The sequence below is a fragment of the Aotus nancymaae genome, unplaced genomic scaffold, assembly GCF_030222135.1.
Source record: "Aotus nancymaae isolate 86718 unplaced genomic scaffold, 86718_ANA_hifiasm-v0.15.2.pri h1tg000053l, whole genome shotgun sequence".
Classification (NCBI taxonomy): Eukaryota; Metazoa; Chordata; class Mammalia; order Primates; family Aotidae; genus Aotus; species Aotus nancymaae.
Window position 1 is genome coordinate 14,460,885 of NW_026988467.1, and position 23,524 is coordinate 14,484,408.

The 23,524-nt window shown below is 55.0% G+C and overlaps 1 protein-coding gene across 8 annotated transcripts in view; it reads left to right on the forward strand.

Annotated features, from left to right (window-relative positions):
- Window positions 1-23,524, forward strand: part of ARHGEF10L (Rho guanine nucleotide exchange factor 10 like) — a 177,960-nt gene that overhangs the window by 103,814 nt on the left and 50,622 nt on the right. For all 8 annotated transcript variants that reach the window (XM_064363360.1, XM_064363357.1, XM_064363356.1 and 5 more), the window contains 8 exons: window positions 505-621; window positions 1,483-1,575; window positions 2,896-3,069; window positions 8,757-8,902; window positions 11,287-11,468; window positions 14,013-14,128; window positions 14,677-14,804; window positions 16,317-16,417. In XM_064363360.1, the coding sequence (XP_064219430.1) occupies window positions 505-621; window positions 1,483-1,575; window positions 2,896-3,069; window positions 8,757-8,902; window positions 11,287-11,468; window positions 14,013-14,128; window positions 14,677-14,804; window positions 16,317-16,417 (1,057 nt within the window). The remainder of the gene's footprint in view (window positions 1-504; window positions 622-1,482; window positions 1,576-2,895; window positions 3,070-8,756; window positions 8,903-11,286; window positions 11,469-14,012; window positions 14,129-14,676; window positions 14,805-16,316; window positions 16,418-23,524) is intronic.

Genomic DNA, 23,524 nt, shown 5'->3' on the forward strand with positions numbered 1-23,524 from the left:
CTCCCTTTCTCCTCCCTCCACCCTCTCTCACCTGCCTTTCTCCTCCCCCCACTCTCCCTCACCTACCTTTCTCCTCTCTCCACCCTCTCTCACCTGTCTTTCTCCTCCCCCACCCTCCCTCGCCTGCTTTCTCCTCCCCTCACCCTCCCTCACCTGCCTTTCTCCTCCCCTCACCCTCCCTCACCTGCCTTTCTCCTCCCTACACCTGTGGGCTTGGGCTGCTGCACTGGGGAAGGGGTCCTGGGAGGCAAAGGCCCCCTGGGCTCTCCTGTGGCACCAGCCTATCCCATCTGTGACCTCAGGCCAGCCTCTCTACCTCTCTGAGCCCTGTGTCCTTACCACAGTGGGGGTGTTGGATTTGCACTCCTCACAGGCTTGTTTAAGTCATCCAGGCTGTGCCAGCAGCATAGCTGGAGGTCTGAGGGAGTGTGGGGTGAGTGTGAGCTGCCCCTCCGCTCCCTGCATTGAGGCGGCCCTCCCTGGCCCACACCTGCCTCGTTTCAGTTCTCCAAGTCCATGGTGCTAGATGTGTACAGTGACTACGTGAACAACTTCACCAGCGCCATGTCCATCATCAAGAAGGCCTGCCTCACCAAGCCTGCCTTCCTCGAGTTCCTCAAGGTGGGCCTCCACAGTGGTCCTGTGCCTGGTAGGGGTGGGCAGGGAGATTGCTCAGGATGAAGGGAGCATTTTGGCTCCAGCTTTGGGACCCTGGCGGGGGATGGTGAGATTGTGCCAGGTAAAGACAGAGGAGAGGCTATTTCAGGGGCAAGGTTAGTGGGGCAAAGGTCAGAGGCAGGAGGAGAGGGGCGGGCAGTTCTGGTTAGATTCTGGGAGCACTGATTCCTGTTGGGGAGTCCCAGGAGAGAAGGCCTGGGTGTGCACACTGAGAGGCAGCTGAGTTCAGTTTGAATGGTTCTAGACCTCCAGGCCCAGGGCCTAGGATGTAATATTTCAGGCACTGGGGAGTCATTGAAGGATTTTGAGCTGGGGCAGATGGAAGTGGAGGCAAGTGGAGAAACTGTGGGATTGCAGCATATGAGGGCCAGGACCAGATAACAGGTGTGTGGATGGAGTGGGGGACGGATGCAAGAGACAGGACAGGAGGTCCCCCTGTGCCCCACCCCTTACTTTAGCCCAGGCCTGTCTGCGTTTAGTTTAAGTGGAGGGAATGGTTGCCTTGGCCGCTTCTGGAAGTCTGACGTCTTGAATAAATTGCTGAGCTTCCCAGTTATGCCTTTAGTTCAGAGACTTTAAAGTGACTGCTTTAGTCTCCTGAAGGTTCATGGCCATGCAGCGGCCTTGGTGGTGGGAGGGATCCCTGGCTGTGGAACCTGGAACCTCCCTCAGCTCTTCTTGCAAGCCCAGCGTCTTGGGACCTGGGGAGAGGAGCCCAGGATGGGGACAGTGTCTGGACTCTGGGGCACTGGGCCAAGAGTCTCTGCAGGGGGTCAGCAAATGATGGAATCTTATCTCCACCAGCGACGGCAGGTGTGCAGCCCAGACCGTGTCACCCTCTACGGACTGATGGTCAAGCCCATCCAGAGGTTCCCACAGTTCATCCTCCTGCTTCAGGTACCGCTTGGGATTCCAGCAGCCCTGACCCACAGGGTTTGCCTGTGGGTTGGGAGGAATTCCTTGGGTGGGAGGCAGGAGGTCCGGGCCCTTGTTCGTGATACATAACTCACCCCACCTGCTGTGGGACTCAGGCCTCATCTTTCTTCACTTCTAGAGTGAAACTGATCATAATCGACAGCTCAGTTTGCATGTCCCTCTGAGGGGAATGCCGAGGGACTGCTGGTGGCCTGAGCCTGGGTTGCAGGAAGGGAGTGAAGGCACAGGGCATCCCAGGATCCGTGGGGCCCCTGGCATGGAGGAGATGCTCAGTAACCATGCTGAGCTTGGCCGGTTCATACGCCAGCTTCAGAACAGGGGATGCCTAAGGGACATTAGCCCCACACAGGGCCCTGGAGAGCTTTGGACACTGTCCCAACCTCCGAGGGTCCTTGGGCAGGGGCTGGCCCTCATCAGGGAGCTGAGAGGGTGGCTACCAGGCTGAGGGGCCCGGTGGCATTTTTCTCTCTCCCCTCAGTGCTGCTGGGCTGTGGCAGTGGGCTCTTAATGTATCCATACCATTTTATCAATTGATCAGGGATTGACCCACACATTTATTTATTTGGTTATTTATATAACCATTTCTAAGTGCACAGTTCAGAGCATTCACATTGTTCTGCAACCATCCCCACCACCCATCCCAGAACTTTTTCATCATCTCAAACAGAAACTCTGTGCCCATTTAACAGCTCCCGATTCCCCTCCCACCACCTCTGGCAACCACCGTGACACCCTCTGTCTCTGTGACTTTGACTGCTCTAGGAGAACACATACACGTGGAATCATACAATGCTTTTCTTTTCATGACTGGCTTGTTTTCCTTAGCATAAGGTCCTCGAGATTCATCCATGTCCTAGTGTGTGTCTGAATTTCCTTCCTTTTTAAGGCTGAATAATACTCCATTGTGTGTGGAGACCACATTTTGATTACCCATTTGTCTGTCAATGGATGGTTTTGCCTCCACATTTTGGCAACTGTGGCTAACGCTGCTGTGCACATGGTGGACAGATACCTGTGTGAGATCCTGCTTTCAGTTCATTTGGGTCTATTTCCAGAAAGATCCCTGCTTTGCTTTTTCTTTTTCTTTTTCATTCATTAGCTGTTTCTTGAGGTCTTGTTCTGTGTCTGGTGCCGTCTGTCCTGGCCTCAGGCCGGGCCCTTTGCAGACCCAGTGTGTGTGTAGGTGGGGTGGGGGGTGCCTACAGGAGGGGGAGGCTTTGCCCCAGTCCAGGGGAGAGTCAGTCGTGGGTGGACCACTCAGTCTTGGTTCTTGTCTGGCAGGACATGCTGAAGAACACCCCCAGAGGTCACCCTGACAGGCTCTCGCTCCAGCTGGCCCTCACAGAGCTGGAGACGCTGGCCGAGAAGCTGAACGAGCAGAAACGGCTGGCTGACCAGGTGGCCGAGATCCAGCAGCTGACCAAGAGCGTCAGCGACCGCAGCAGCCTCAACAAGGTGAGCCGGGCCTCCCACCTGCCTGCGCTCACCTGCCTGCCCTCACCTGCCTGCCCTCACCTGCAGGTGCCCCTGCCCCATGCCACTCACTAGGTGGCAGTGTTCTCCAAGGGAGAGGAGGCCTCATTCTTCCAGGCCCACAGACATGACCTTGAGGATTGGATCCTCATCGGGACCCCCACGTTCACTCCTATTCATGTTATTTTAGGATAAAAGTTCATTTTGCGCATCAGCGTGATTTCTGTAAAGACTCCAGAAATGATAGCCTAGTTAAATGAGCAGGTGCTGGAGAGTCAGGATCTGGGTTTAAATCCAGATTTTGCTGCAGGTGCTTGCTGTGTGGCCTTGAGGGAATCACCCAGCCTCTCTGAACCTCACTTGCTCCCTTTGAAACAAGGAGCATTTAATAGCACCTGAGTCCCAGGGCTGCTGCAGTGAATGAGGGAGCCAGCAAAGCGGCTTTCTGACCGCCCTTAATGCAAGAAGAAAGATGAGAAGTCCATGCCACATTTTGGGGTTGCAGCTTAGGAACATGCTAGTGAAAAAAAAAAAAAAGATTGGGCCAGGTGCAGTGGCTCACACCTATAATCCCAGCACTTTGGGAGGCTGAGGTGGGTGGATCACCTGAGGTCAGGAGTTTGAGACCAGCCTGGCCAACATGGTGAAACCCTGTCTCTACTAAAAATACAAAAATTAGCCAGGTGTGGTGGCACGTGCCTGTAGTCCCAGCTATTCAGGAGGCTGAGGCAGGAGAACCCCTTGAACTTGGGAGGCAGAGGTTGCAGTGAGCTGAGATCGTGCCACTGGACTCCAGCCTGGGCAACAGAGTGAGACTGTCTCCAAAGGGGGGAAAAATAAAAAGACTAGCAAATGAGTCCATAGGGGAGCCTGTTTTTAAAGCATCAGGTCACCTTGCAGAGCCACCTGTCGGTCACTAGAGTCCCTCTTCTTCCCTCTCAGCACACGATGTGAGCTGCCTGGAGCTGTGCCGGGGTCTCCGGGAGGTCCCGCACCCGGCCCCTCTGCTCACCCACTGGAGGGTGGGGGAGGGCTGGGATGGTTCAGGCTGGGGTGACCCTGCCCTGGGCACATTGCAGGACTGTTCTTTGGAGAAGGGATGCTGGGCGAAGTCATAGGGAGAAGTTCACATCTTTCGGGGAATAGACTGGGAGCCTCTTGGCTCTGTGGGGTCCTAGAAGCAGAAGAAAGGCCGGTGGCTGGCAGTTCGTGGGAGGGAGGTTTCAGCAGCCTGGGGAGGATCTTTGTAAGAGTCTAGGAAGGAGTGCATAGAGGGACTGCGGCCCCTTTCCACGTGCGCTGCATTTTACGGTCTAGCCGGCATCAGCGTCTTTACTCTCCACCCACTGCCTGTGAAGTGGGGCAGGGACAAGGCCCCCTTCACGGGTCCCCTGCAGCGCCAAGCTTCAGGCATCCCACATCTTAGGACTCTCCCACTTCAGGCCAAATTCAGGTTGCAGGTGTGTGTTGTGGCCCACACATTTTATTTTATTTTAAAATTGTATTTATTTATTTATTAACTATTTGGAGACAGGGTCTCATGCTGTTGCCCAGGCTGGAGTACAGTGGTGCAATAACAGCTCACTGCAGCCTTGAGCACCTGGGTGCCAGTGAGCCTCCTGCCTCAGCCTCTCGAGTAGCTGGGACTACAAGCGTGAGCTACCATACCCAGCTAATTAAAAAAAAGTTTTTCTTTTTGGAGAGATGGGATCTCACTGTGTTGCCCAGGCTACTCTCAAACTCCTGGGATCAAGTGATCCTCCTGCCTCAGCCTCCAAAAGTGTTGGGATCATAGGCATGAGCCACCACGCCTGGCCCACACAGTACTTTTAAGAACTTGGGGCTGGGCGCGGTGGCTCATGCCTGTAATCCCAGCACTTTGGGAGGCCGAGGTGGGTGGATCAGGAGGTCAAGAGATCGAGACCATCCTGGTCAACATGGTGAAACCCCGTCTCTACTAACAATACAAAAAATTAGCTGGGCATGGTGTTGCGTGCCTGTAATCCCAGCTACTCAGGAGGCTGAGGCAGGAGAATTGCCTGAACACAGGAGGCGGAGGTTGCGGTGAGCCGAGATCTCGCCATTGCACTTGCACTCCAGCCTGGGTAATAAAAGCGAAACTCTGTCTCAAAAAAAAAAAAAAAAAAAAAACTTGGCAATAGTTGCCAACATTTAAAAATTGGGAGAGATCATATAACATTCAGACTTGTGGGTCTCCTGGAAGGGTAGGAAGAGCTGGCTCCCTGGCTCACCTTCCCACGTGGCACCGGCCCCCTGGGTGGCAGCTGCCCGCTTCCCCTTGGTCCCCACCCTCCTCTCCCACTGATGTTACCTGCTGGCCCTGGAAGCATCTGGGTTCACTTTACCTGCTCCAGGAGGATTGTGCTGGGGAAGATGAGATGAGCAGGGGACGGAGCCCTCTCCTGGGGATGTCCCCATCCACAGGGCTCAGGTTGGGCATGAGGGCAGGGTCACTCTCCACCCCACTTCCCAGCAGGACTAACTCCGCCATCCCCCACACAAGCCTTGCATTTGGAATGTCTCCAGAGAAAAAGCCTTCACCCCTCCCTGCCATAGCCACCCATGCTGGCCTTTGTACTCAGGAACCTTCTCCTCTCCCCACCTTCAGCTCCCCTTTTGGTGACCAAGAGGCTTTCTCTTGCTTTGCCTCATACACCTGTTCAACCGCAGTGGGGAGAGGCCTCTTGGGAGGAGGAAATAACTTCTGTAGTGGTTGCCCTGGGAAGAGCCATTCTGCCCTCTCCTGCTCTGTGAGGTGGGCCCTGGCTGGAGGTCACGGAGACATGTTTGATGTCGGCAAAGGCCCAGGGGCTCTAAGCTTCAGTTTCTCTATCTGCTGAGTGAGGGTGGGTTGGGCCGTGTGGATGTTAGAAAGAGTGTGGTGGGGGCCGCACCCTGGGCTTCCCCCCACCCCCAGGGCCTTCCCTGGACAGTCCTGGCCAGTTCTGAGACCTGTTCAGTGATGTCCCTATCACCATCACCCGGGGAGAAGCGGAAACGAAACCGGGTGTAGCCCGAAACGGAACCATGCCAGCTGTTTCAAAATAGCCTACGCAGGAGCCTCCAGAGGGACATTTGTGCAATATCCTGGTTTTCTTTTTTCTTTTTCTTGCTTTTCATCTGCCAAAGGGGCAGGGGCTGACTGCCAGAGCCCAGGGGACTTTCCTCTTTCAAGTTTTGGGTCATGGCACACTTGGCAGCCCTCGGCGGGGGGCCCTGCTGTCTTCAGAGTCCATGTTGTGTTCTCTTGAGTTGGTGTTTGGTTTGCTTGTGGAAATAGTGAGGGGGAGCCTGGCTTTAGCAGCTGTGGGGGGACCCTGAGTCCTCCTGCATGTTAAGAGTGGCGGGGCCTCCCCTGGCTCCTGTCACACCTTGTGCTGGCTGCTCAATGCAGGGAACGGTGAATGTGGCCTGGCTCTGTCCTTTGGCGCCTGACATTCAACAGTGGGTGGGTCTCAGCAAGTCACTTTACCTCTGGAATCTCGGTTTCCTCACCTGGGAAATGGGGATGGCCTCGAGGACTGCTGAGCTGATTCAGTGAGATGTGAAATATTAAGTACTATCCTCAGTGCCTGGTACACACTGGGCATTTGGTCCCACTGGGACTTTTAGTTGTGTGCCAACTTGAAAGAGATGATGCTTTGGAGATCAACAGCATTCTCTCCCAGGGAGGCTCGGGGTGATCTGTCCTTTTCTGTCCCTGGGAGGCTCGGGGTGATCTGTCTTTTTCTCTCTGGGGACCCTCAGGGTGATTTGTCCTTTTCTTTCCCAGGGAGGCTTGGGGTGATCTTTCCTTTTCTCTCTAGGGAGACTCGGGGTGATCTGTCCTTTTCTCTCTGGGGAGACTTGGGGTGATCTGTCCTTTTCTCTCTGGGGAGACTCGGGGTGATCTGTCCTTTTCTCTCTGGGGAGACTCGGGGTGATCTGTCCTTTTCTCTCTGGGGAGACTCGGGGTGATCTGTCCTTTTCTCTCTGGGGACCCTCAGGGTGATTTGTCCTTTTCTTTCCCAGGGAGGCTTGGGGTGATCTTTCCTTTTCTCTCTTGGGAGACTCGGGGTGATCTGTCTTTTTCTCTCTGGGGAGACTCGGGGTGATCTGTCCTTTTCTCTCTGGGGAGACTCGGGGTGATCTGTCTTTTGCTCTCTGGGGACCCTCAGGGTGATTTGTCCTTTTCTTTCCCAGGGAGGCTGGGAGTGATCTTTCCTTTTCTCTCTTGGGAGACTCAGGGTGATCTGTCCTTTTCTCTCTGGGGAGATTCAGGGTGATTTGTTCTTTTCTGTCCTGGGGAGACTTGGGGTGATCTGTCTTTTTCTCTCTGGGGAGACTCAGGGTGATTTGTCCTTTTCTCTCTAGGGAGACTCGGGGTGATCTGTGCTTTTCTCTCTGGGGAGACTTGGGTAATCTGTCCTTTTCTCTCTGGGGAGGCTTGGAGGTGATCTGTCCTTTTCTGTCTGAGGAGGCCCAGGGTGATCTGTCTTTTTCTTTCTGGGGAGGCTTGGGGTGATCTATCCTTTTTCCAGACAGGATGGGGAAGGAAGAGGAGAGTAATGGTTGTTGTCACAGTCACGGGTTTTGGGAACGAATTTTGCTGAATATCCTCCTTTCCTCCCAGAAGAAATCCCGTTAGTAAAAAAGATGTTTTCCCAGAGGGTCCCAGGATGGGTTGGTGGTCCTGACACTAATAGCGGGGTCTTGACATCCAGCCTGAGGTTGGCAAACGCCTGCTCGGATGCCTGCTCGGATGCCTGGGGTGTGAAAGTCTTTGTCTTCAGAGGGTGGCGTTATTGACCAGCAGGTCTGTTCCAACTCCATCATGAGGCCACCTAAGAGGTGAGATGGGCCAAGGCTTTCAGCAGGCGAGGGTGCAGGCTGGGTTCCCATGGCAAGGCCACGCCTGCTCCACCGTGAAGACTATCACAGACAGTGGCTATCTGTGGAGTACACATGCAGAGCTGGCCTCTCAGCCATGACCTGTGCCATCACACATGGCCGGTGCCATCACACGTGGCCGGTGCCCAGAAGGGCCCCATGCTTGCTTTCCTGTTCTGCTGTGGCCATCTTGGAATTCATAGTCACTTTTGGACAAGAGTCACGGATTTTGGGAATGAACTTTCATTTTGCACTGGACCCCGAGAATGGTGTAGCCAGACCTAGTCATGTGTTCATTACCTTGTGTGATCTGAGCAGTAGAGGTGACTGCCCCCACTTGGTAGCTAAGTAAATTGAGGCTTGGACATGTGAAGTGTGAGCTCCCTCAGGGCTTCACAGCAGGAGTGGGAATGGGGGCAAAGCCACTTCTGTAACTCCAGAGCTGTGTCCTTGACAGTGGCAGTCAGGCAGGACCCACAGATAGGGGCTGGCAATGGCTGGCTCACCTGGGAAGGGGGCGCTGGCTGCTGGGCCCACATGGGTACTGGTGAATGTTCAGGCTCCCCAAGGCCTCTCCAGAGAGGAGACCCCAGCGTGTGGTCCTCTGGCCTTCCTCCCCAGTGCATCTTGGTACCCTGGGATGGAGGGAGTGGCTCCACCTCCTTCGCCTCTCCCAGCCTCAGTCTCCCTTTCTGCACCAGGGGAGAGTTCTGGGTCTCTGGCACAGTAAATCCACCAGGCCATGATGCTGATGCTGATCTTCCCTGCCCCTCCCCCAGCTGTTGACCTCGGGCCAGCGGCAGCTGCTTCTGTGTGAGACGCTGACAGAGACTGTGTATGGTGACCGAGGGCAGCTAATCAAGTCCAAGGAGCGTCGGGTCTTCCTGCTCAATGACATGCTTGTCTGTGCCAACATCAACTTCAAGTAAGCAGGCCTGGGCTGGGGCTGGGTTGGAGGGGGCAATCAGCCCTCCCTGGAGACCCCACTCCATCCTACTCCAGCCGCTCTGTGGTGGGACCCCATGTAAGCTTGGCTTAGGCCTCCAGTATTCCTCTCCCATCCCTCTCGGCCTGTCATGCCACTGGTCCCCAATGCCAGGAAGTACCTAGAGCAGTCACTGGGGACAGCGCTCAGCCTTGGTCACACAGCTGTCCATGGTACAGGGTTGTCTGTTCTGCAACTCTGCAGTTGGTGACTACACGGTGGTTTTGGCCACAGCGAAATTCAAGACGTTCTTTCTTGTGTCCACCTCGGCTCCCTGCAGCTTTAACTCAAATCTGTTTTGCTCCAGACTGATCGCAGAATTTCTCAAGGGGAGTCTCTGCCTTTCCCCCACAGACCAGAGCATCACTATCGGCCCAGAGGAGCCTGGTTTCCTGGGCCGGGGTTGTGGAAATGCCCAGAGCCTGGCTGCTGGGCTGTGCCTGAGAGCTGGAGCCCTGGTGTGGAGAGAGGGCGAGGCTTTAGGCCAGAACCTAAAAATGTGGCCAATCAGTTGCATTAGGCTTCTTGACATCTTATGTTTTGCTCATACAGGGGGTCCACACTGTGGATGAGACATATGAGAGATCCAATATTCTGGGGTCTGGCTGCCCAAGGCCATGCGGGGACCTGGTGCGAGGGCTCAGGCCCTGTTGTTCTCCAGCCTCCCTGCCCAGCCCGACCCAGCTCACCCCCTCCCAACCCCTGCTTGGTCCTACAGGTGTCAGTGACTGGGACCCTCTATCAATTGCTCCCTGAGAGCTCCAGCTGCGGCCTTTGTAGCCAGGCTCTTAAAAGAATCTCTGCTCTTAATATTTGACACTACTTTATTTTATTTTTATTTTTGAGCCTGAGTCTTGCTCTGTGTCCCAGGCTGGAGTGCAGTGGCGTGATCTTGGCTCACTGCAGCCTCCGCCTCCCGGGTTCAAGCAATTCTCCTGCCTCAGCCTCCCAAGTAGCTGGAATTACAAGCATCCGCCACCACACCTAGATATATATAAAAATAAAAAAGTATATATATATTTTTTGTATTATAAAAATACAAATAGACATCTATTTGTATTTTTAGTAGAGATGGGGTTTCACTGTGTTGGCCAGGCTGGTCTCGAACTGACCTCAGGTGATCTGCCCACCTTGGCCTTCCAAAGTGCTGGGATTACAGGCCTGAACCACCGTGCCTGGCCTCAATATCACTTTAAAAAGCATCACAGGAGCAATAGTATGGCCACAATCACCGAGATCCAGGAGGGGAACAATCACAATTCAACCTGGGTTGAATGTGAATCTCAGCATAGCTCTCCCCACTCCCAGCTGAATCAGTGCCTGCAGAGCCTGATCTAGATTCTGTACCGAGTTGGCTTGGGCCTTCCTGTGTTTGGCCATAGAGTAGGTTTGGGGATTTTCCGTGGTTACCAGTCACAAGTCCTGGAAGGGGACAGCAGGGCTGTTTGGGAACCCGTGCACTCACTCACTGTGCCCTGGCTCTGCACCAGTTCACAGCTCTGAATGAGACCCAGCCCCCACCTCCAGGAGCTCAGGGCCTGGTTCGGGACTTAGGCAAGGAAGCCTCTGTCACAGATGGGTGTGGGCGGTGCCTGTGGCTGACCCATTCATTCAATCACTCACTCACTCATTCAAGGATGGTAATTCTTCAGTCCCATTTATGTCCTGGGCACTAGGCCCTGCCAGTGGTATGAGGAATACCCTCTCTGCCTTCATATTGCTCTAGCACAAAGTACAAAGTGGGGTGCTAGTAGCCCAGCTTTGGGGAATCAGTTTGGTGATTTGGGCTGAGTCACTTCACCTAGCTGAGCATCAGTGTCCTTGTCTGGGATTCATCCAAGCTTCCCAGCAGGGCTGTTGTGAGACTCAGAGATGAAGGAAGTCCCACCTCTGTCCACACCTGGCCTCTGATGCCCTCTCTCCCCACAGGAGACTGTCCCTCCTTCCATTCCTGATGCCCAGCCCCATGGCCGGCCCCCAGTGGGGTCACAGGCCCCAGATTAGCCACTCCATTGTAATAACAACCTCCCTTTCCTTCTTGTCTTCTTTCCCAGGCCTGCCAACCACAGGTACGTGGTTCAGGGGACTCTGGGGCTCTGGGGCTCTAGGGGCATGTGATTCTGGATATGGGGCTGGGGCCTGGGCGCCTGGTGCTTCTGCCCTGGCAAGGGCTCCCTGCTCTGCCTGGCTTGGTTTTGGTCTGAGGTCTTGTGCTGGGGCTGCGTGAAGCCTGGCTGAGCTAGTGTGGAGGAGCAGTGCCTTGGGCCAGCCCTGGGCGGGGTGGTTGCAGACTCTCCAGGGCCTCGTCCTCTCTGTCCCAACAGGGGCCAGCTGGAAATCAGCAGCCTGGTGCCCCTGGGGCCCAAGTATGTGGTGAAGTGGAACACGGCGCTGCCCCAGGTGCAGGTGGTGGAGGTGGGCCAGGACGGTGGCACCTATGACAAGGACAACGTGCTCATCCAGCACGCAGGCGCCAAGAAGGCCCCCGCCTCAGGGCAGGCCCACAGTGAGTACCCCCTCCCTGTGCCCTGCGTGCATCACCCTCGCCCTCACCAGCCACCGCCTGAGCTGCTCCTACCCAGGCTTGGCCCCCGTCTCAGGGACCCCTAAACAGGCTGTTGGGCTTGGCTGGGAAGCTTGTCCTGGTTTTACAGCCCCACCCTGGACTAAAATGCAGAGCCAAGACCTCACCTGGGTGTGTGCAGGTGTGTCTCCCAACCCACACACTTTACTCTGCCTCCATGTTGGCCACTACACACCCTGTCCTGCTGTGGCAACTTCCTGGCTCCCCTGCCTCCCTCCTCCTACCTGTGGCCCTTCCTGTCTGTCCTCTGCCCATCTCCAGGGCTGATTCTTCAAAACACAGGTCGGATCAGTGTACGTCATCCCCGCCCCGGTGGCTTCCCATTGCCGGTCCTGGGGGCGCCCCACCTGCCTCCACCTCACCTCCCTCTGCCCCTTCTCTCTGCTGTAGCCACTCTGGCTCTCTGGGTTCCTAGATGGGCTGTGCTGCTTCCCACCATGTCCTCTCCAGCCTGTGCCTTTTGCTGAGTACTCTCCTGCCATCTTGTTTTTGTCTCATCTGCGCTTGGCTCAAATGGCACTTCCTTAGAGCAGCCTTTACTTATGCCCTCCTGCTGGGCCAGGTCGCTCCTCCATGCTCTGGAGACTGCCGGTGCATTTTCCCCTTTATGGGTGATTGATTGGTTGATGTCTCTCCCCTCAGCCTGGCTGCCTGCCTGTCCAGGGAGCCCAGAGCATGGTGGGCATTAATAAGTGTTCCTTGAATGCGTGAAGGATGCTAAATTGCAAGGCTAGCAGAAAGGAGCCCTGTGCCCAGGGGCATCTTCCACGAGTGAGAAAGGCGCCACGGTTTCACTTCCCTCTCTGTCCACCATCTGACCCAGGAGATTGCCTCATGGGCTCCCCACAATTCTGGAAATTCTGAGGGAGCGATTACACCACCTACTCTTGCTGTCTGGGTGCTGGGCCGGGGCAGCTGTGCCCACTTCCAGATGCTGTCTCTTTCTGCAGCTCTGCGGGGTAGGAAGAGTCCTCCGCCCCACAAGCCTTCCTCAGAGGCACCTTCTGCCCTGGCTGGATGGCACTCTCCCTCACCGCTGCTTGGGGCACAGGCTTCCCTTCTGCTAGTCCCGTAGTCTAGCATCCTTCATGCATTCCAGGGATGCTTAGTAGATCCCTCCTTCAGTGACAATGAGGTTTCTGTAGCGACATTCCTGAAAGCAGAGTCACGAGCTGCAAGACCCCTTCTAAAGGGGCAAGAGAAGTTCTGTGGAACCCTTCATTATATTGTTATTCAAATCTATACAAATGCACAACTCCCTGTAATCAACTCCTTCTGCTTATAGCCCTTGAACCATAAAACCAAAACCGAATCATAAATTGAATAAAAAGAAAGCTACAAAACCATAGCATTCAAATTAACAGCATTAATGTCATGTGATGGATGGTGTTGTTTTGATGAAAGCAATTTGCTTGCAATGTGGGCGTGGCACAGGCCCTGGTGGAGAGGTTCCCCCATGTTTGCATGCCTGTGCCACAGGGTGCCCTGCGGGGATCTGCATTTCCCATGAGCTCCCCAAGTCTGGGCCACTGCAGAGCCCCTCTTTGATGCGAGCGCGTTGTACACATCCCAAGCTTGCCATGCTCTTTGCTTGTTACCCAGTGACCTTTCAGGTGCCATAGTCCATGGAAACCTTGATACCAGGCAGCGGAGCATGGCTTTAAACTCACTCCATGCAGGTGACCCAGGATGCGCACCTGTTTTTCACATAATTATCTAAACGAAGACCCCAAATAAGGCTTTTCTTCCATTCCCCTGGGGTTTCGTAAGACCTTAGCATGCAAAACCATGGCCTAGAGAATACAGTCCAAATGCCTAGCCCAGCATTCGAGGCCTTCCCCATCTGGTCCTCCTGGACCCTCCTACTCTATCTCTAGCTGCTGCCACCTGCCCTCATCTCACCCTTGCTCTATTTGTATCATCACCAGGGATCTGGGCCCCCTCACCCCATCACTGTCCCACCACCCTGATCTCTTTCTCCCCACCACCTCCTACCATCCACCACATTAACTGACTAAGTTGAGACCCTGTCTGTCTTGTGTGCTGCTGTCTCCAGTCTAGCATGGAACCTGGCACACGATGGGCTCTAAGAAGGATGCCTTTGAACAACTTGCTGGTCGTGGCTGCCTCAAGCCACAGTGCCTTTGCACACGCTCTTGTCTTTCTCTCTCAGCAGTGCTCACCACACTCACTTCCAGCCTCAGAAAGGCTCCTCGTCTCTCCCAGGCATACCTTGCTTTTGGTCTTGTGGTCCCATATAGCCCTTTGTACAGACTAACTGTGGCCTGGATCTCAGGCGTTAGACTTCATCCGTGAAAGGATCTGGCTTCCCAGCTAGTCTGGGAGCTCCATCAGGGCAGGAACCAGATAACATCACTTTCTGGTTCTTTTCTGTTGTGAGCAGATGCTTGGCTTTTTGTTAGCACCTTCTCCACCTGAGCCTGAGTTGATCTCTTCTCTGCCCAGATAAAGTGTACCTCGGCCCCCCGCGCCTTTTCCAGGAGCTTCAGGACCTGCAGAAGGACCTGGCCGTGGTGGAGCAGATCACGCTTCTCATCAGCACGCTGCACGGCACCTACCAGGTACGTGGCCTGACCTGGTCTTGTCGGCCTGAGCTCCCTGCTGTGGGCAGTGCTTGGATTCAGAAGCCGAGTAGGGAGAGGTTCCTCTCCTGGCCCACGCCCCATGCTCCTGGCTTCTGGGCTCCCATAGGCAACCGTCGCTGCTGATGCTGTGTGTCCTTGCCTGGAAATCTTGTGTGCGGCCTCTGATTCGGGTGCACTCTCTGATTCGGGTTGAGCGGAGCCTGGCTTCGGGGCTTTTGTTCTCTGCACAGTGGCCATTTGGTCATGTGGCCCCTTCCTGGGCCTCTGCCCAGTCTGGAGGGGAAGCTGGCTGGGATGGTGCATCCCTCTTAGAGGAGGGATGCCAGGTGGCATCTGAGCCCAGGGCTGGGAAGCCTGGAGCATGGTGAGTTGGCCCTGCCTGAGGCTAAATGTGCCATCTCAGCGAGGCTCCAGGACTCCTTCTGTTCCTCTTCCTCTGGGTGCTGTGATTCCTGTAGGCTCTGGTGTGGCTTCTGGGGAGCCAATGGGCTGTGTGGTGACCTCATTGGCCTCCTGAACCCTAGAACCTGAACATGACCGTGGCTCAAGACTGGTGCCTGGCCCTGCAGAGGCTGATGCGGGTGAAGGAGGAAGAGATCCACTCGGCCAACAAGTGCCGCCTCAGGCTCCTGCTTCCTGGGAAACCCGACAAGTGAGAGGAGGGGGTCTTGGAGGGAGGGCTACTGCCTCTGCTGGGCTACCAGCGGAGCAAGGGATCTGGAGAGGGTACCTGCAGCCCTCTTGTCAGGATGCCGTGATAGGAGTGGATACATAGGCGTTGTGGGCCATGTCTGGGATAGCACCTGGCACGTAGTAGGTGCTCATGAAAATATTGCGGAATGAATGAATGAATGAATGAACGAACACCCTGTTCATGTCCTGGATAAGCCCAGCCCACTGTTAGGATACTCAGACACTCTGCCACTGGTCAGTTCCGTTTGCACTGTGTCCTTTTCAGTCATAACAGTCTATTTAGGCCTCCAGCCAGGCCCTGAGTTTCCTGTCTCTGGATCCAGCCTCCCCCCAGCACCACCTCACCCCCAAAATGCCCACCACAGGAGTGGTGCACAGTAGACCCCAACTGAGGTTTGTGGAATTGATGATAGACATAGCTGCTTGTCCTGGCAGAGACAGGGAAATAATATCTTTCTGGTCCTCCCGAGGCTTTGTAAGGTGGGTCTTCTTATTTCCATTTTACAGATGGGGAAGGTGAGGCTCAGAGAGTTGCAGGAGAGGCTGAAGGCCACATCGTGAGAGGCAGAGCTGGGTCCTGATGGGGTCTGACTCTGAAGCCCAGGCCAGTGCAATGAGTGGGCTCAGTGCCCAGGTTTTGGCCTCCAGGGTGGAGTGAAGGTGGAGACAGATTATCACAAGTACAGCGGCTGCAAGGAAGAGAAGGTTGGAGCACTATTGTTTGAGGCAGGACCATGGGCTCGAGGGTGAGGCTCAGCAGCTTTGAATCTGCCGCCTCCCTGCCAAGTGGTCTGCCCATCTCCCTTCTCCTGTCTCCCTTCTCTCTGCCTCCCACTGTCCATGTGCACCCTAGAGGCTTGTGACACTGGCCTGCCCACCCCTCAAAGGGCTGGGAAGGCCCCCCAGCTGTTCCAAGCTGAGAGGACAGTGTGGTGACCACAGCAACCTCTGGCTGCTGCCCTGAGCTGGTGTCCAACCCCATTCATTCATTTCTTCATTCATTCATTCATTCATTCATGTGTCCACTCAGCAAACATTTAATGAGCAACTGCCCCATGCCAGGTGCTGGGAACAGACCCAAGTGAGACCCATTCCTCCCTCCAGAGGCACGTGGTCAGACACGTAAGGTGTCTAAGGCCTGTGGACAGCTGACCACTGACCAAGTGGAGTCGCAGGCTGCAGAGGCTCTGCCGGGCACAAAGCCAGAGGCTCCTGGAGCCAGGCTGGGGAGCATGGCTCGGCCACTCTGGCCAGGTACCTCCCTCAGGGGCCATTGTGGGTGGAGGGATTCCTCCCCCAGGGGACCGAGGCGTTGCCAAGCCACTGACCTCTTTGGCCACGTTTTGGGGATTCTGTGACTGGACCTCCCTGATCTCCGGGATACATGGGTTGGAAGAAGTACTACATGACAGCCAGGGAGCCTGGCCCTTGTGAGGGCACTCACACGTCCACCCTCCCCTTCTCATCGCAGGTCCGGCCGCCCCATCAGCTTCATGGTGGTTTTCATCACCCCCAACCCCCTGAGCAAGATTTCCTGGGTCAACAGGTTACATTTGGCCAAAATTGGACTCCGTGAGTATAGCCCCAGGCAGAGTGCCTCGGGGGGTAAGCGTGAGGAGAGGGGAGGTTTGGGTTGTGTGAGGGTACAGAATGGGTGTTCAGGGTCAGTGGGGGGCAGAGAGGCTCCCGAGTGGGAGGGAGGGAGGCGGTATGGTAGAGAAACAGCTGGAGCCAGAGCCCTGAGTCCTGAGGCTCTGCTTTGTGACCCTGGACAAGTCACTTCCCCTCTCCGAGCCTCAGTTTCCCCAGCTAGGAATTGATGGAACTCAACAGAACATAAATTAGTGGTTGCCAGGGACCTGGGAGGAGAGGGGAATGGAGAATGACTGCTAAGGGGTTCTTTGGTGGGGGTGATGAAAACATTCTAAAATTAGATGGTGGTGGTTGCTCAACTCTGTGACTACACCAAAAATCAGTGACATGTGCTTTTTTTTTTTTTTTTTTTTGAGACAGAGTCTTATTCTGTTGCCCAGGCTGGAGTGCAACTGCATGATCTCAGCTCACTGCAACCTCCACCTCCCAGGTTCAAGCAATTCTCCTGCCTCAGCCTCCTGAGTAGCTGGGGTTACAGGCACCGGCCACAATGCTCTGCTATTTTTTTTTGTTTGTTTGTTTTGTATTTTTAGTAGAGATGGGGTTTCACCATGTTGGCCAGGATGGTCTTGATCGCCTGACCTTGTGATCCGCCCTCCTTGGCCTCCCAAAGTGCTGGGATTACAGGCGTGAGCCACGACGCCCGGTCTAAACGTGTGCACTTTAAAAGCGTGCATTTTATGGTAACTGAATTATATTTCAACAAAGCTGTTAACTAGAAAAAATGGTGCAGGTGGGACTATACTGACTCTCAAAGACCAAAGACCTCTTTACTATATTTTTCTTCCTGTGTACCCCATGATACGAATACAGATATACGTGGATATTTACATGCACTTTTCTGAGCATTTTATATGCATCTTTTTCATTTCACATTCACAGTAGTCCTAAGAGTTAGTCTGTTGAGAATCTCTTTTTCCATTGAGGATTCTGAGGCCCAGAGAGGTGCGGGGACTTGCCTGAGGTCACACAGCAGGAAGCAGCAGATCTAGGCTGCCTCCAAAGCCCAGTCTCCAGCCCGTTCATTCTACTTCCTTGGCTTGGCGAGAGGCTGTCTGCAGACTGCATTCATTAAGTCATAATTACTTTACTTGTCCATGGTTTGAGTTGATAGAGGCCTATGTCCCCTCCAGGCCGAGCTGTCATTCTCTCTCTGCACTGCAATTCCCATTTGCCGATGCCAGCCAATAGCAAGACATTTTTTTGTTTTTCTTTCTGACGTGATCTTTTTATAGAGAAGCATACATTTCCAATAGGTTTTAAAACATTTCTGGAAAGAAGTCAGGACCTTTGGCCCAGTGTGGTGGCTCATGCCTATAATCCCAGCACTTTGGGAGGCTGAGGCAGGTGGATCACCTGAGGTCAGGAGTTCATGACCAGGAGTTAAACACCACCCGGTTTCATGGTGAAACCCTGTCTCTACTAAAAATACAACTGCTTGAACCCAGGAGGCGGAGGTTGCAGTGGGCCGAGATTGCGCCTTTGTACTCCAGCCTGAGTCATACAGTGAGACTCTGTCTCAAAAAGAAAAGAAATTAGGACCTTTGTCACTGATGGTTTTCATTCATTAAAAAAACTATTTATTGAGATTCTACATAATTCTGGGCATGGGGGAAAGAATAATGACAAAAACAGTGATGGCTGCTCTCAAGGAACTTAGATTTGTGAGGGGCAGGTGGAAATTAAATGGGGAGCAGATCTGCAAGGAGGGTGTGCTGTGCAAGGTACAAAGCTAGGCTGGGGCTGCCATCTGGGGGACCCCTGAGGCAGGGACCTCAGGAGCTTTGCAAAGATCTGGGCAGAGTGATCCAGGCATGGTGGCAGCAAGTGCAGAGGCCCCAAGGTCGGGACAAAAGGAAGCCCAGAGCGGCCAGCCCTGAGGGATGGAGGGGAGAGAGGCAGGTGGGTGGGTGCGTTGGGGGCAGGTTTTCTGGGAAGCCGGGGAGAGCTGTATAGGATTTGTTCTGGATAATGTACCAATCCGATTCTCATTTAAGTGGGTCACTCTGGCTGCTCTGTGGAGGGGGCATGGGTGGGGCAGGTGTGGAGGTGGAGGCGGGAATGGGGAGGGGTTGCCTGCGGAGGAGCCTGGACCAGAGGCTTTGACTCAGCCCATCTCTTCTTGGATCAAGCGCTGATATTGCTCTGGTCTCAGCTGGATGTTTCTGGGTGACTAGGAGGCCTTTAGAGGGTGTAGACAGGGTTTTAAGCAGAAGCTACCCTGTCCCTGGCTGAAAACTTTGGGGATTCTGGCCCTCAGAAAGGCTAATGTGGCTTCCCCACCCCTTGGACCATGTGCTCCCCTCCCAACCCCGTGCACAACTTCCATCCTGGGAAGTGTCCCCCAAGCCCCATGTGCACACCTGCTTTAAAGGCAGATGAATCTCCTGTTTGAACCACACATGCTTTGCTGGGTGGGGCTTGGTGCTGGAGAGACGGAAGACTGAGATTCAGGCAGCCCCAGCTCTCGGCAGCCTGTGAAGACACCGGGCTGCCTTATCTCCACACAGCTTCACTGCAGCAAAAGTTTTAATGGAAGGAGAGTCATTTGAAATCTTATTTGAATGCCTGGGTTCCCCTGGGGCTTGAATAATTTGTTTCTTTTATTTTGCCAGTATTTTTTTTTTTTTTAATCTGCAGTGCCTGGTTTGGGAGGGGATGATAATATGAGCCTGTTAGAAATAGAATATGTTAAAAACATTTATTCACAAAGGATGTTATTCGTTTATTTTATTTTCTGTATCTTCCTCCTTTCCTGACTACAGTGTGTCAGGATCATAATCTGAAGACTGAGAAAGGAGAGGATGCAGTGTGGGACCTGGGATCTGGGAGAAGGGACCACCTCTGTCCTTTGGAGGGGCAGGCAGCCCTGGGGAATCTGGAGACCCAGTTCAAACCCCAGCATGGCCAGCACCATGCTCTGTGGTCCTGGAAAGAGCAGACTCCATCCCGAGACCAAGTTTTCCCATTTGTAACTTGGACTAGGTCTCCAAGGGCCCTGTGGCATTCTTAGGCACACAGGAAGGGTTGAGAGGCAGTAAGCAGTGGTCCTCAGTGCCATGGGAAATGGAGCCAGACCACGTGGGTTCCATTCCAAGCTCCGCCACTGACCAGCTCTGTCATCCCAGCAAACTAACTCTGAGACGCCTTGGATTTTCCACCAGAAAATGGGGAAAATGCCAGTGCCTCCTGCATGGGGCTGTCGTGAAAATGTGGGGAGACAGTGCATGGGAGATGTCTAGATAGCCAGCCCTTGGCACACAGGAGCTGTGAGAGAGGCTCCTAGGACAGGGGTGTCTGCACCTTAGATGAGGAATGGCCTTTCTGAGGTCACACATGATTCAGTATAGGGCCTCTTTCTACCAGCTAGGTTCTTGTTAGTAAAAGCTCCAGAACAGGGTTGTAGATGGAAGGTCCCAGAGAAGGAAGAGGTAAGGTAGGCGGCTCCCTGAGTTCCCTTCCTATACCCTTCCCCTCACCACCTGCTCTGCTCACAAAGCTGCATTGCTGCCCCTTACCCTCCCTGGGTGGAGCTCCTTCCACCCATGGCGCTCCTCATTCCCACCTCTCAAGGGGACGTGGGCCTGGCAGTCCATGGGCTAATGCCAGACTCACAGGGATATATCCGGGTGGCCCAAGGCAGCAAGCCTGAATGCAGGGCTGCGCCCTCCCTTGCCGCCTCTCATTTGGTTTAGTTTTCCGGCCCGTGTCGTCACACTGATGCCAGTATTCCTTGCAGTCATGACTCCAGCTGCTGGGTCCTGAGCACAGCCCTGGCAGCGTGCAAAGTGCGTTCTAGACCCCGCCACGTCCTAGACCCTCACCCCTGTCCCACAGGCTGGTGGTGGGATCTGCCCACACCCTGCAGCTGGGAGGGATGGGTCTGTTCTCCAGGAGTGGGGGCAAGGCCATGGCCTTGGAGCCCGACCCTGTACCCCAGCTGGGAGACTGTGCCAGTTGCCTGGCCTCCCTGGACACCATGGCCCTCTGCAGGGGACAGGTGGTTGGATGAGATGCCTGCTGAGGTCTGGCCCAGCCTGACATCTGGCCCAGCCTGACATCTGTGGCTATGGCCAGCAGCATCTCCATGGTGCTGGGGAGGTGTGAGCAGCATCTGGAAGGTGGTCTTAAGTTTGGGAAGCTCAAGGAGAGCAGTAAAGGCACGATGCTGGAACTGAGCCCAGTAGGAATCTGGGAGGCAGGTCAGGCTGGAGAAGCAGGGCAGGGCCCATGGTGGGCTCAGCTGCCCTCGGTGATAGCAGTGGTTAGACCATGAACAGCAAGGACAGTGACCATCATGGCTGCTACTTCCTGAGTGCTTGGTGTCTGCTAGGCAGGATGTATATTATTTCCAGTGCTCACAACTCCAGACGGATGGAGTTCTTTCCCCTATTTTCTAGTTGAGGCTGCAGGCTCAGAGAGGGTAAGTACCTGGCTCAGTGTCACACAGCGAGTTGGAGGCTGAGGTGCAATCTGCCCAGGCCCATCTAGCAGACCAGAGGGGATTGTTCTGAGGGCACTGGGGGAGCTGCAACCCTGGAGCTGCTCCCTGTGTCCCACGGGGGCTCTCAGGCCCAGGGGGTGCTGGCAAACAGAGCCGGGTGCTAAATAAGCCCCCACTTAGCGTCAACTGGAAATCACGGCTCTGCCGTTGGTGCCAGTTCTTAATGTCACTTATCCCAAGCGGGCTTTCAATTTTCGGCGACAGCAGCCTTCTAATTTGGTCTCCGCCGCTCTGGTTTTGTGACGGGAACAATGGCAGTGGCAGATGGGGAACAGTGACTCCATTTTCTTATAACGTCCCCAGCCGCAGGCAGGGAAGGCACCATCTGGAAGGAGAAGGTCAGATCATTAAAAAAATACATACGAGTAAATTGCCAGGACTTGATGGGCTGTGGGTGTTCAGGGAGGAAAGAGAGGAGATGAGCTTGGGTGCCCTGGCGACGGGGCTGGGGCGGGGAGATGCTGTCTGCCCAGCGCCTGCAGGCTGTGTGGTGAGGAACCGGGGGTCCAGACCAGAGCTCTTGTCTGGTAGAGGTGAGGGTCTGCTTGACTGTACCTTCCTTGAGAGCAGGGACAAGCTCTCAAATCAGGCCTATCTTTATTTGCTGCCCTGGGGCTTGTCCAAGAGGCAGCGTGGTGAGCCCTGGTACACTGGGAGAGGCTAGGAGCGCCGTGCTGCCCCGGGGCGAGCTGCGTCGCAAGGTGCCCTGGTGGGTTCTTTCCTTGGCGCCTGGGCCCTTCTCCTGCTTTCCCCTTTCCTCTGCTGGCCAGCATGGAGTGCGGATGGAAGTACCTGCCTCCGGTGATGGCTGTGAGGATGCAGTGAGGCAGCGTGGAAACTGTGAGGTGCGGGGCCCATAGAGGGATCTGTTATGGCAGTGCATGCCCCATGCAGTCGTGCCCTTTCCCTGAGGGTCTCTCATGTCGGCCTTTCCTCCCTGCCGGCAGGGATCAGGCCTTCATGACTCTGTTCCCAGGGCCCAGCAGGGTAGAGGGCCCGACATGGAGGATGCCTCTGGGCCCATTTCAAGAATGAGTTTGCCGCTCAGTGACTCAGGCCGGAGGGTATGAGCTGCTGGGTGCTGGCGCCTTCATATTGTCGTGCCTGACATTTGCGAATGTATTTCTCTTCTCAAATAGCATCCTCACCTGCCCCCTCATTCTAGCTCTTTTTGCTGTGCCAGCATTCAGATGCCACCTCTCCCGGGCATTGGAGGCATGGGTGCTGCCCTCAGGGTAGCCCTTCCTCACCCATGTCCAGCCCATCTCTCTACCCAGCAGGATCTCTCTGATGAAAGCGAGTCAGATGAACGTTCATGTCATGGGTACATCTGACAAACCTGGAAAACGACGCTCTGAGAAGAGACTTTTTGTTCCCTCTCCCAGATGTGTCGATGGTCTGTGGTGGGTCCAGCCCTGCGTGAGTGGGTCGGGTGAGGTGTAGAAGGAAATAGGGTGGAAGGTTTTGGCCTTCACAGAACACAGCAGAGTGAGGGAGCCCCTACTTTCACATGCACACACATGCACACGTGCACACACACGCACATGTGCACACACATGAACAAAGAAGAGCCACGCGGGTGGAGGAGCAGGGAGTAGCTGTGAGAGGCGTGATGCCCTCCGACGGGCTGAGACGGCAGGTGGTAGAGGCCAGGGCAGGGGACATGGGCAGTGCAGGCCTCTCTGAGAAGGAGAGGAGTCACAGAGCCAGCCCTGGGGAGCTGGGGGGCAGTGTTCTGGGCAGAGGGAACCTCCGGGCCCGTCCTGATGAGGTTGCTGAGCACAGTCCAGCACAGTGGAGCCGGTGGCCGAGGGAGGAGGCTGGGGAGGGAAGGGGTCTTCGTAGCTCTTCCGGAAGAGTTAGGATCTTATTCTGGGTAGACTGGGACTCCATTGATGTTTCCGAGCAGGGGAACAGTGAGGTCAGCTGTAAGTTTTAGCAGGATGGGCCTGGCTGCTGAGCGAGGACGCTGTGGTGTCAGGGGGCCCCAGTGTGGCCGACAGGCACTCTCAGGCTGAGCTGGCCCCTCCTAGGGCAGGGGCAGGCTGGCCGTAGGTCCCAGCTTCCTCTCTGTCATGGAGGAGTGCGTGGGGTGGGGAGGCTGCATCACAGCGGTTCCGTCTGTGACCTGCCCTTGTGGCTCCGGCACTCTGGGTGCTCCTCAGCTTGGGGTCACTGCATTAAGTGGCTTCTTCCTCTGGCTGCCTGCGGCGGAGCTACTCCAGCATCTGTGCCCACAGGCCGTTGCGACGGAGCATCAATGGGCGGGGTTGCTGAAGGCTGCCTAGGTTAGTGCAGAGAACTCAGACTTGGGTGTCGGACCCAGGCCTGGATCTGGGTGCTGCCCCCTAGCCGTGGCTATGGCCTGGCTGGGTCACTTAATCCCCGAGTGCCAGTGTCATCCTTTGTAGAGTGAAAATAACGATTCTGACTGTGCTCAGCGATTGTGAAGACTAAGCCAGGGAACAGGCAGTGGCACTCAGTGTGGTGCCTGATGTGTGGGCGCATAGTAGGTAGTGTCT